We start from the raw sequence: 13,193 nt of genomic DNA, 5'->3' as shown, positions 1-13,193 counted from the left end.
TTTGAAGGTAGGGAGTGTGGTGGTCGGTCATATATGAAAGGAGAGGGAGTTCCAGGCCAGAGGGAGGACGTGGGCTGGGGGTTGACGACGAGATAGGTAAGACTGAGTTATTGTGAGTAGGTTGGCATTAGAGGAGCGAAGTGTGCAGGCTGCCTCGTAGCTCGAGATCGGGGGCTAAGGTGACAGGGGCAAGCTGGTTGAGCGCTTTGAAGCCAACGTTAAGGAGTTTCTGTTTGATGAGGAAATGGTCGGGCAACACTGCGCGTTCTTGAGTGGGGACGTACGGACCGAAAGGTTTTATAGAAAGGGAATCCGGGCAGCAGAAGGAAGTAAGGAGTGGAGTGGGGGGAGACCAAAAGCAGGAAGGTGAGCGAGGAGGCCGATGCAGTAGTCTAAGTGGAAAATGGTAAGTGCTTGGAATCAATGCCACGGCAGTCTGGATAGAGAGCAATCATCTCGTTCCTGCCAGTTACGTTCCCACTAGGGCCCAGAGAGGCAACCCCTGAGGACGGGCAGGAGCACCGCACATTAGGCGAGACCCGTTCACGGCTCACCCCACCTTGGCCCGGAGCTGACGCTCTGCTACAGCACCGTGTCCTGACCAGGCGGTTGCCATGGTAGCAACGCGGTCTTTGCCGCCCACATCAGCCAGATGTCTTTCCAGGATTCCTAAATCAGCACTAAGGATGGGTTACTTTAAAAGACCTGCTCGGGAGCTGTGCGCTTCCTGGTCGACATGAGCAGAGGGAGTCACGAAAGCCACATGATCTTCTCCGGGCGCCCATACCAGATGCTAACTGACTAAACTGACTTAACTGACTAAGCACGGAAACGTGCCATCCATCAGGTGAAAAACATTTCGAGAATTTGATGACCATTAACAGGAGCAAGAGGTAAGAGGAAAAGGCTACACACCCAATGACCATAAAAGTGCATCAGTGCTGGCAATGAGGAGAATCTGAATTCAGCTTCTCCTTCACATTAGAAGCACGGTGTCTCGCAAGTTTCTTCTAGATTGTCAGCATTTCGTGGGCAGAGAAAGTGCCTGCCAACACTGTTGTACTCCCCCAAGTGCTTAGTACAGTATTGCACACAGTAAGCCCTCAATCAATACCACTGATATTGACAGATATTGATTGAGGGCTCACTGTGTGCAAAACACGTACCAAGTGCTTGGGAGAGTACAATTCGACACAGTTGACGGACTCTTCCCTGCCCACAGTGAACTCACAGTCTAGAGGTGGAGACACACATTGATATAATCATCAGATCTAGGATTCAGAGTATCAGAGACTTAACTAATTACGGGTAAATTGTCAAGTGAAAAAGCTGGCGTGTAATTACCACTCATCTAACACTTGGCCCAGAGAAGATCAGACAGGTCAAACCAGACATTTGCTAGTGATATTCCAGTCTTAGAGCTGGGAATAAAGTGGATAGGATCTGACAAATTAGAGCAGGAACAAAATCGTATTCAGAAAGCTACCCGCAATTAGGCCTTCTCAAAGATCCCACCCAGCAATACCATCATCAGTGGTTATTTACTGAGCGCTTACTGTGCAGAGTACTATAGTAAGGGCTTAGGCTGGCAAGATCGGCCTAAGAGTCAGACTCAATGGGGAAACTATTTCCGGAGCATTTTTCACACTGCAAGAATGTAGCCAAGACTAAACTGTTTCTACTGGCCCTTTACAAATTCCAAGCAATCCAACCAGGTGAAACTTAAAGACCAAAATGTTCGGTGGTGCTTCGCTCCGCCAACTGGGGTGAAGTGTGGATAAGGAAAACCTGAAACCGTTTGGAGTGCTACACTTTCTGCTCTCAGCATGACTGACACAGTCTGATGCAGAAGTGAAGACAGTTTCGGATGAGTGTTTGGATCAGCGTGGTAGCGCTTCGGATGGAGAGGAAGTGGCTGACTTCAGCAGTGGTGGGAAATCGGAACCAACAGGATTTGAAGGAGGGAGATGGGCATAATGTCAAAGCTGTCACCTTGTGAGATAGAGAGGATGATGGTGCTGTCTACAGTGATGGGCAAGTCAGGGGGAGGACAGATTTGCAAATATTTGCCATCAGATGGTCCTGGAAATTAAATTCACAGTCCACTCACCTCACTGACCATAGTAACCAATTTTTCATTCAATGACATATTCTAAATCATGTTTAGGAGTAAATGTTCCTAAGAAAAACTGAACCAGTTCCAGTGGTGAAGCAGCATGGTATAGTGGGTAGAGCGTGTGTCTGGGAGTCAGAAGGCCATGGGTTCTAATCCTAGCACCGACACTTGTCTGCTGTGTGACCTTGGACATGCCACTTTACTTCTCTGGGCCTCAGTTACCTCATTTGTAAAATGGGGATTGAGACTGAAAACTCCACATGGTACAGGGACTGTGTCCAATTCAAATTGCTAGTAATAATAATAATGTTGGTATTTGTTAAGCGCTTACTATGTGCCGAGCACTGTTCTAAGCGCTGGGGTAGACACAGGGGAATCAGGTTGTCCCACGTGGGGCTCACAGTCTTCATCCCCATTTTACAGATGAGGTAACTGAGGCACCGAGAAGTGAAGTGACTTGCCCACAGTCACACTGCTGGCAAGTGGCCGAGCCGGGATTCGAACCCATGACCTCTGGCTCCAAAGCCCGTGCTCTTTCCACTGAGCCACGCTGCTTCTCGCTAGTATCCACCCCAGCACCTAATACAGTGCCTGGCACATACTAACCATTTAATGAATACTACCAAAATTATTAACACAAGTTTTCAGATAAACAAATGCAAATGCAGGATTTTCCTAGGGCCCCTCCTGTGTGGTAGATGTGCCAGGCATCAATGTAAACCTTCACAGTACCTGCTCTCTATCTTCTAAAGTCTTGTTCTACTATAAAAACTACATTATAAAATCTCAGCCCAGACATTCTAACCACTAAAGTGAGCAAAGAGTGGCAAGAGCACGGGCTTGGGAGTCAGAGGATGTGGGTGCTAATGCCGGCTCCACCACTCATTTGCTGTGTGACCCTGGGCAAGTCACTTCACTTCTCTGTGGCTAAGTTACCTCATCTGTAAAATGGGGGTTAAAAGTGCAAACCCCATGTGGGACAGGGATTGTGTCCAACCTGATTACCTTCTATCTTTCCCTGCGCTTAGAACACTGCATGGCATATAGTAACTGCTTAACAAATACTACTATTAGCATTACTATTACGATTATTATTAAGACCCTCCAGGAACAGGCTGGCCTAAGATCACCACCCCTGCAGAGGCAAAGCGTTTGAGCTGCTGGTGTTAATGAGGGATGCGCTGTTGGATTCCTTTTCCGCCCCTACCTCATCGCTCTCTGACCCGCACTCCCCAAAGTGCCTTTCAGCTAGGAGCACCACAACCAGGCCACTCCTGATGTCATCACCCGCAAACCTAGTTGCTCCTAGAAACTCACACCTGCCACAGAAACCCTGATCTCATTTCCATTTTTGGAAAACTAGCACTTCAGCTTTGAATACATTTTACGCTCCATCGGGAACTTTCTAACTCCTAAGGTTTGCTCTGTCAGTACAGTTGTACTCTTCCACGTGCCTTTACCCCGCTCCGTACACCATAAGCGCTCAGTAAATACCCCTGATCAATTCAAAGCTTTGAGATCCTTCGATGAAAGTAGCAGTTGCCCACGGTTTGCTCTCATTTAATAATTATGGTATCTGTTAAGCGCTTACTATGTGCCGGGCACTGTTCTAAGCACTGGGGTAAATACAAGATAGTCAAGTTGGACACAGTCCCTGTCCCACATAGGACTCACAGTCTTAATTCTCGTTTTGCAGAGGAGGGAACTGAGGCCCAGAAAATGATGATAATGGTATTTGTTAAGCACTTACTAGGTGCCAGGCACTGTTCTAAGTGCTGAGGTGGATACAAGCAGGAGAACAGCTGCAGTGCCCATCAGTAGGGTACTCATGTCCCCTTGGCCAAATTTGAGAAGACCCAGGCCTACTCGAGGCCCTGGCAATTCATCTGAGAGACTGTGTCAAGAACAGAATCAGTCATCCATATTTATTGAGCACTTACTGTGTGCAGAGCACTGTACTAAGCTCTTGGGAGGATGCAATACAACAGAGTAGACAGATCATTCAATCATATTTATTGAGCGTTTACTGTGTACAGAGCACTGTACTAAGCACTTGGGAGAGTACAATACAATAAACAGATTAATTCCCTACCCGTAACTAGCTTACACAATCATGTTTATTGAGCACCTTCTCAGGGCAGAACATTGTACAAAGCACTTGGGAAAGTACAATGCAGCGGAGTTGGTAGATACGTTCCCTGCCCATAATGAGCTTAAAGCCTGGGGAGGGGGAGAGATAGACATTAATATAAATAAACCTATATTAATTAGTTTGTAAACCATAAACTTGTTGTGGGCAGGGAACGTGTCCGCTGATTCTGCTGTACCCTCCCAAGCCCTCCGTACATTGCTCTGCATACAGTAAGTGCCCAATGAATACCAAGTAATCAATCAACTGTAGATACTGAGAGTACAGAGTTGGTAGAAACGTTCCCCATCCACAGCGAGCTTACAGTCTAGAGGGTACCACTGAGTGATGGACTGATCCCACCCTAGGGTAGGGTCAACTTGCCAAGGCCTGTATCCAAGGGAGTGCCCCGCCCCCACCCCAGACAGCTACTGCTGTGGGGAGCACGGGAGAGGGACCTCAATGCACCGCCCACCGGACCTGACTGCCCCGGTCATCCGCATTGGCAGCTCGTCCCTTGAGCCCAATCACCATGGCAAAAATCAACCAAGAGATTCATTCAATAGTATTTATTGAGCACTTACAGCATGCAGAGCTCTGTACTAAGCACTTGACAGAGTACAAGAGAACAATATAATAGATACAGTCCCTGTCCACAATGAGCTTATACTCTAGAGGGGGATTCAGACATTAATGCAAGTAAATAAATTACAGGTATGGACCTAAGTGATTGATTGGGGTCCTGTGTGCAGAAATTGGAGAGCACAATAGTTAGAAGACACCATCCCTGCCCTCAAGGAGCTTACCATCTAGCAGAGAGACGTGCAAAGGAATTTACAGATAGAAAAGAAAAAGAATATGGACGCAGAATACATATACTTTGTATATGGACTTAGGTACATATTCTCATTCACTATATTTCCCCTATCTATAATTGATTTTAATGTCTGTATGATGATGATGAATGTTGGTATTTGTTAAGTGCTTACTATGTGCCAAGGACTGTTCCAAGCGCTGTGGTAGATATGAGGTAATCAGGTTGCCCTATGTGGGACTCACCGTTTTAATCCCCATTTTACAGAAGAGGTAACTGAGGCACAGAGAAGTTAAGTGGCTTGCCCAAGGTCACAGCAGACAAGTGGTGGAGGCGGGATTAGACCCCATGTCCTCTGACTTCCAGGCCCATGCTCTTGTCACTAGGCTACACTGCTTCTACTGTGTATCCCCCCCTTATCTCCCCAGGGGGACATTATTCATATTCATGTCCATCTCCCCCTCTAGACTGTAAGCTCTGTGAGTGAAGGAGAAGTCAGAGGCAGAATGCGGAGAAAGAGGCCAGGCCAGAGTGAGCAAGGGGAGTGCAAGGGATGGCGTTGCCTGAGGGCTTGCAAAGCCAATTGTAAGAAGTCTCTGCTTTCGAGATGAAGAATAATGGGTACTGATCCTGGCCCGGCCACTTGTCTGCTGTGTGACTTTGGGCAAGTCACCTAGCTTCTCTGAGCCTCAGTTCTCTCATCTGTAAAATGGGGATTGAAACCCTGTTCTCCCTCCTACTTAGACTGTGAGCCCCATGTGGGACCTGATGATTGTGGTGCTTTGTACAGTGCTTGGTGCAGAGTAAGTGCTTAACTTATACCACGATTATTTATTATTATTATTACTGTGGGTAACAGTGGCTTTAAAAGAATGGAGACCTGTAAACAGAATGATGCTTGACAAAGGTAAAGAAAGGAGTAGGGTGCCTGGCACACAGTAAGCACTTAAATGCTATAACTGTATTTCTGTAAGTTTATATCAGTGCTGATTGAGGATGTTTAGTGAAAGGACTCAAATTTTTCTTGTCCCCTTAAATACAACTGAGAGCAGGACAAAACCCCAAATAATTGTACCACCTCCTTTAGTCAATTCAAATTTAGTAATTCAATTTAATAATTCAAACATGGTAAATAGTCCACATCATCAACTTTAGACATTTTAGGAAGGTAATTGGAGCTAGCAGAGTAACAAATGGCAATGTCTTGCTTTAAGTGTGAGGCTCAAGTGTGAAAGAGAGAAATTTACTTTTCAAGACATTTTCTGGAGTCATTCACACTATCACCGATTCTCTAAAATGAGTTTCAGAATACAATTCCCTAATGATGAAAAACCTATTCCCCCAAATGTACCCTTTCTAGATGGTGAAAGATTAAAAAGTATATGTATACTGTAGAGCTGCCAAATCTATTTTAAAGTCAATCCTAGGAAGTCTTAGGAATTCACTTGAGAATTCCCCAGGCATTCTCCTTTGCAACCGCCTCATCACAAAAGGCTGCACCACAGCATAGAGACCTAAGCAATGTTTAATTTAAAGCAACAAAACTAGCAAACTTGCTAGTTCCAATAAAATGCCATTGCTCCACAATTCTGTAAGTGCACAAAATGCTTCATCGTGAAAGACTGCCACTTCCTGATCTTACAGTATAGGCAGAGATTTTAAAATTAAATTCCTGGGATTTTTTTTTTTTTTGGTAGGGGGAGGACCCTCAGACAGAGATATCGATCAATGGTATTTACGGAGTGCAGAGCACTGTACTAAGTGCTTGGGAGCCTGGGCAAGTGACTTCACTTCTCTTTGCCTCAGTCACCTCATCTGTTAAATGGGAAGACTGTCAGGCCCATCTGGGACATGGACTGTGTTCGACCTAACTTTTATCTACTCCAGCACCTTGCACAGTCCTTAGCACATGGAAAGTGCTTAACAAATACGACAATTATCATTATTACTGGTAGAGTACAGTACAAAAGGAGTTGATAGGTGCTACTGGTGCCCTCAAGGAGTTTACAGTCTAGCAGTGCTAGACTGTAAGGGAACTGGGAGAACAGGAGAGAGTCAAAGGGCCTTTATTTTGTCCACATGAAATAGGCTGCCAGCATCTTCTCACTAAGCGAGAAAGGGGGAAAAAAAAACCACCTGGCTGAACCCAATGCTGGAGGAAATTACCAAACCTGTGCTCTCGAAACCCACAGATTCCCCTTTAAAAGACAACAGTCGAAAAGACGATTGATTCTTTGACTTTGAAAAGTGGAGGTGAGTCATTTGCCTAATTATTTTTATTTTACTGGTTTTAGAGCCCTGAATGGGCTCAAAAGTTCTCGCCTGGCCCACCCAGCCAAGTCCCAGCCAAATTCCACAGCTTCAATCAATCGTATTTATTGAGGGCTTATTGTGTACACAGCACTGTACTACGCGATTGGGAGAATACAAGACAACAGAAATGAGCAAACTTCCCCACTTGGCACAGAAAAGTGAAGCAACTTGTCCAAGGTCACCCAGCAGAGAAATGGCAGAGATGGGATTAGAACCCAGGTCCTTCTAACTGCCAGGCCCGTGCTCTATCCACTAGGCCACAGTACTCTGTCTCTCCCTAGAATGCTGGAGTTGCGTTCTTTCAGAACCCCACCTGGAAAACTCATCCAGTGGCCAATGGCACACAGGCATCGAAGGTCCTTCTTCTCACACTGCCGTGGCATGCTGTAACCCAACAACCTGGTGGTTCCAGGCGAGCAATTCCCTACCAACGCTCCAGCCAAAGCACCGTTTTAATGGCATTTGTTATTCATTCATTCAATAGTATTTATTGAGCGCTTACTATGTGCAGAGCACTGTACTAAGCGCTTGGAATGTACAATTCGGCAACGGATAGAGACCATCCCTGCCCAATGACGGGCTCACAGTCTAATCGGGGGAGACGGACAAAAACAAGACATCATCATCTCGATTAATAGAATCAAGGGGATGTATACCTCATTAACCAAATAAATAGGATAATAAAAATATATACAAATGAGCACAGTGCTGAGGGGAAGGGAGAGGAGGAGGAGCAGATGCGCCTACTATGTGCCAGGCACTATGCTAAGTGCTTGGGGTAGACACCTGATAACCAGGTTAGTCATTCGTCATCCTCTAGAATTACTAGCCTGCTTTATTGCCTTTGTTAAGTGCTTACTGTGCTGCTTACTGGGGAAAGGTACAAGGATGCTGATTCAGATGTGGTCCCTACCAAACGGGAATGGGGCAGACCCGCTGTCGAAGAGACAATGTGACAAAAATCATTTAAAAACACCCTTCAAGAGTTGTCATCACGCTTCGGTTCAAAGACTAGAGCGCTGACGAAGCCACCAAAGCCATGATTGCGAGTGCTGAGTTTTGTGGGGGGTTTTAATGGTATTTATTAAGTGCTTCCTATGTTCCAGGTACTGTACTAAGCTCTAGACTGCAAGCTCATTGTAGGCAGGGAACAGGTCCACCAACTCTTTTTCACTGTACTCACCCAAGTACTCAGTGAATGCAATTGACTGATTACTAATCACTGAGGTAGATCCAAGATAATCAGGTTGGACACAGTCCAATGGGACTCACAGTCTAACCCCTATTTTACAGATGAGGTAACTGAGGCACAGAAGTGAAATGACTTGCCCAAGGTTACACAGCAGACCGGTGGAGGAGCCAGGATTCGAATCCAGGGTTTCTGACTCCCAGACCCAGGGTCTTCCCACTAGGCCACACTCCTCCTCACAGGGGAAACTCATGTTCTAATTCTTACTTCTTTTGGGTCTGGGAAATGAACATCCAAATGACAAGAAGGGTTAAAGATGTCTATTTGGTTTCGGTTACCTTCTGCACAGACACACAATTATTTCTTCTTCTTCAGTTATCAGCAAATAAGCACAGCCTCTTCTGAGACCACTCAGAATGTCGCACAGGCAAAGAAGGGTTAAGCAAAACAGAAGCCGAGATCACACAGCATTAATGAAAAACAGAAAAATACCTCCCCCTACTATTAGCTCAATCTTGGGCAAATTTGCACTCACGAAACAAAAAGAAAAAAAAAAGATAGAAGTTACAAAGGTGATAATGATGCATGTCCCAATCCCATTATCCTTCCTATTTCTCGTCAATTACTCTAGAGACCAACACTGGAAACTTCATCAGAGTAGATGGAAGGCGAGCTAATTAAGATGGAAAAATTGCATTCATGCAAATGATGTCAAAAGAGCGATCTGATTCAGTGAGTTGAAGGGAGATAGCTGAACTGTGAAAGAGAGGAGGGGTTTAAAATTTTTATCAATTAATTTTAAGTGAGGACAAGAGAAAATTAAATGTTGAAACAGCAGAATAGCAAAACAAAAGAGCTAAGGGACCTCCAAGGATCATTTCATCAGCCACTTCTTCTCCCCGTTATGCCATTATCCTCTTCCACTTATACCCCGGGTAGGACAGAACCTGAGCTTTAGCTCTCATCTATCCTGCTCTTCCCATCTTCTGGAGATAATAATAATAATTGCGATATTTGTTAAGCGCTTACCACGTGCCAGGCATTGTAGTAAACGCTGGGGTGGATACAAGCAAGTCATGTTGGACATAGTCCCTGTCCCACATGGGGCTCACAGTCTCAATCCTCATTCTATAGATGAGGTAACAGGTCCAGAAACATGAAGTGATTTGCCCAGGGTCAGAGTAGACAGGGGGAGGGATGATTAGACCTGTGATCTTCTGACTCCCAGGTCCGTGCTCTATCCATTATACCACAATGCTTCTCCAGGAGATGTCCATTTGGATGTCCTGCCGACCCTCAAACTCAACAAATCAAAAACCAAACCCATCATTCCCCCTAAACCCACTCCCTCCCAGGACTTCCCTACCTCAGTGGATACCGCCACCAACCACCACCACCACCCTACCTGTCCCAGAGGTCTCGGGGGCATCCTCAACTCTCCGCTACCATTCAACTCTCATAGCAAATCCAGTGCCATATCGGGCTGGTTTTTCCCTGCACAGCATTTACCGCCTCCAACCTTTCCTCTACTTCCAAAGTGCCACTCCCCTAGTACAAGCTCTGGTCCTTCCTCCTCACACTGGTCTCCCCACTCCATCAATTAACTGTATTTATTGAGCACTTACTGTCTGTGGAGCCCTGTACTTAGCGCTTGGGAGAGTACGACACAACAGTGTAACAGACGCATTCTCTGCCCTCAATGAGGTTATAGTCCAGAGGGAAGGAGTCCAGTCTATACTTCAAGCTACTGCACACATCATCTTTCCGAAGCATCGTTCGGTCCACAACTAACTCTCCTCCTCAAACCCCTCGACCGTTTCCCTGGGTCCCCCTGCACCAAACAAAAACTCCTCACAATCAGTTTCAAGGCTCTCCACCACTTGGCCCCACTTTACTTATTGAGCTCTCTTCCGCTTTTCTTCACTCGCTACCTTTGTTCTCCCAAGCCAACCTTCTAGCTGCACTTCATCCTCGACTCTCCCGTCTCTGTCCCCTTGTCCCCCAGCTTGAAACTCCATCCCCGCAGATGGACAACAGCTCTCCTCATGTTCAATTTCCTCCTAAAATCCCACCTCCTCCAACAAGCTTATCCCAATTAATTTCCCACCACCCCAAGCCACGAAATAGCCCTTCAGCCCTAATGAACTAATTTTCACCCTCCTTATCGCCCATGTAGATATGTTCACTTTATCTGGCACCTTCGTAAGGGTAGATATTTTTATGTTTGTCTCCTCTGTTAGAATATAAACTCCTTATGGGCGGGGAAGATGTCACTTTGTTAGTCTGTACCTCCCAAGCAGCTAGTATAGTTCAGTATACCAACTGGGTGCTCAACAAACGCTACTACACACTAAACCATGAAGACTGCATACGTTTAGGCTTCAGATTCGTGAACCACCGAAAGGAAACCCTCCATCAGAATTCCCCATCTCGCAATGTCGACGGTCCAATGTGCCTAGTTCAAACAAATGAACAGAGGAACAAATGAAGTATCAATGAACAACCCTAAATAAACCTTTCAAGGTCAGGAACAAAATTGTGAAAAAACAGACATGTGGCTTGCAGGGTTCTCTGTTCTCAAAATGTTTGCTTTCATTCATTCATTCACTCAATAGTATTTATTGAGCGCTTACTATGTGCAGAGCACTGGACTAAGTGCTTGGAATGTACAATTCAGTAACAGAGACAATCCCTGCCCAGTGATGGGCTCACAGCCTAAACATTAAGTGTTTACAATGTGCCAGGCACTATACTAAGCACTGGGGTGGATACAAGCAAATCCGGTTGGGACACGGTCCTTGTCCCACATGGAGCTCCTAGTCTTAATCCCCATTTTACAGATGGGGTAACTGAGGCACAGAGAAGTGAAGTGACAGGTTCCCCGTTCCACATCTGACTCACAGTCTTATTCCCCATTTTACAGATGGGGTAACTGAGGCACAGAAAAGTCAAGTGAAAGCCGACAACTGGCAGGGTTTGCATTTATTATCCATGACTGAACTGATCAATAATACTTATCAAGTGCTTACTCTGTGCAGAGCACTAAGTGCTTGGGAGTTAGCAGACAGGACTTTGGCCCTTATTTTACTATTTATAACCCAGCGGAGAAGACAGGCCCTAAAATACATAACGGGTAAGAGGAAACAACAGAGTGTAAATAGTAGATAGGTGCAACAGCGGGGTAAATGCCCAAGACCTTGGAAATAGCAAGGTCTAATCAATCAATTGTATTTATTAAGCACTCATGGTGCGCAGAGCACTGTACTAAGCTATTGGGAAAGTACAATAAATCAGAGTTGATAGACACATTCCCTGCCCACAGTGAGATTATAGTTTAGAGGGACAGGTATTAATCTAAATAAATTATGGATAGGTATATAATACCTGTGGGGCTGAGAGGGAGTGATTAAAGGGTGCAAATCCACGTGCAAGGGTGATACAGAAGGGAGCGGGAGAAGAGGAAATAGTTTAGTCAGGGAAGGCCTCTTGGAGGACACGTGCTTTTTAATATGGTTTCGAAGATGAGGAGAGCAAATTTCTGTCTGATGCAAAGATGGAGGGAGTTCCAGGGCAGAGGCGGGACGTGGGTGCGAGGTCAGCAGAGAGATAGATGAGATCAAGGTACAGTGAATAGGTTGGCATTAGAGGAGCAAAATGTGGGCAGGGTTGTAGCAGGAGAGTAGCGAGGCAAAGTGGTGGTAAGGATGGGGATGGGGGGTGGGGGTAGGGCGGGAGTTGGGCGGGAGGAGGACCCAAAGTGACTGAGTGACTTCTCCATGCCTCACTTTCCTCATCTGTCAAAATGGGGATTAAATCCTCCTTCCTCCTACTTAGACAAAATGCCTCATGTAGGACAGCGGCTATGTCCAACCTGATGATCTTCTATCAGCCCCAGCACCTGACCCACAGTAAGCACTTAAATACCATTATTATAACCCCCAAAACAATTTTACAGACTGCAACAATGCAAAGTACTCCAGCTCCATGAAAAATACCTTCATCATCAATCCACTTGAGGGTGATTGGCTGCTCCTGATGTAAGCTGCACATTTCTCTCACGTCATCACAGAGCTCATCATATGTCACTGATGCATCCAAATTGGTGATCAAAATGTCTCTGGAAGAAAAAGGAAGAGAAAATAACTGAGTTGCACTGAAGCCCCTAATCCAAGATCCTTTTGTGCCAAAAATAAACCTTAACCCCGAGCAAGTATATTTTGGGGCCCTTGCTGTTCTGGGGCCCTTCAGATCTCTCCTGAAGTCTTCTCAGCTTTGGTAAAACCTTTTGACCACCCACACACACACACCAATCTCTGCAGTTTGGAGGTTAATCCGTATTTTAGGGCAATGACATTAACCAATCAATAGAATTTACTGAGCACTTACTGTGTGCAGAGAACACTATTCTAACTGTTTAGGGGACTAAGATACAACAGAGTAAATTACCATGTTCCCTGCCCACAATGAGCTAAACAATATCCTTATGTTTTTCTGTTTGTGTTGCTGGTTAGGCACCCCCACAGCAGATAATATGATCCCTGTCTTTCCAGAGTTTACAGTTTAATGAGAAAGGCAAGCAGACACAATGACGGCCACAGGTGTGCTTAAATGTGTGAGAAATGACACACATGGA

General features: G+C 45.6%; 1 protein-coding gene across 4 annotated transcripts in view; it reads right to left on the bottom strand.

The window, feature by feature from the left end:
- The window catches only part of PRKCZ (protein kinase C zeta), a 190,389-nt gene that overhangs the window by 159,543 nt on the left and 17,653 nt on the right, over positions 1-13,193 (bottom strand). For 2 of the 4 annotated variants that reach the window (XM_029065045.2, XM_029065047.2), the window contains one exon: positions 12,556-12,677. In XM_029065045.2, the coding sequence (XP_028920878.1) occupies positions 12,556-12,677 (122 nt within the window). Of the gene's footprint in view, positions 1-559; positions 794-12,555; positions 12,678-13,193 lie in introns of those variants that run through there. The other 2 variants (XM_029065053.2, XM_029065049.2) reach the window with 2 other exon arrangements.

The sequence above is a fragment of the Ornithorhynchus anatinus genome, chromosome 5 (genome assembly GCF_004115215.2).
Source record: "Ornithorhynchus anatinus isolate Pmale09 chromosome 5, mOrnAna1.pri.v4, whole genome shotgun sequence".
Classification (NCBI taxonomy): Eukaryota; Metazoa; Chordata; class Mammalia; order Monotremata; family Ornithorhynchidae; genus Ornithorhynchus; species Ornithorhynchus anatinus.
This window is presented reverse-complemented; position numbering and strand designations above follow the sequence as displayed.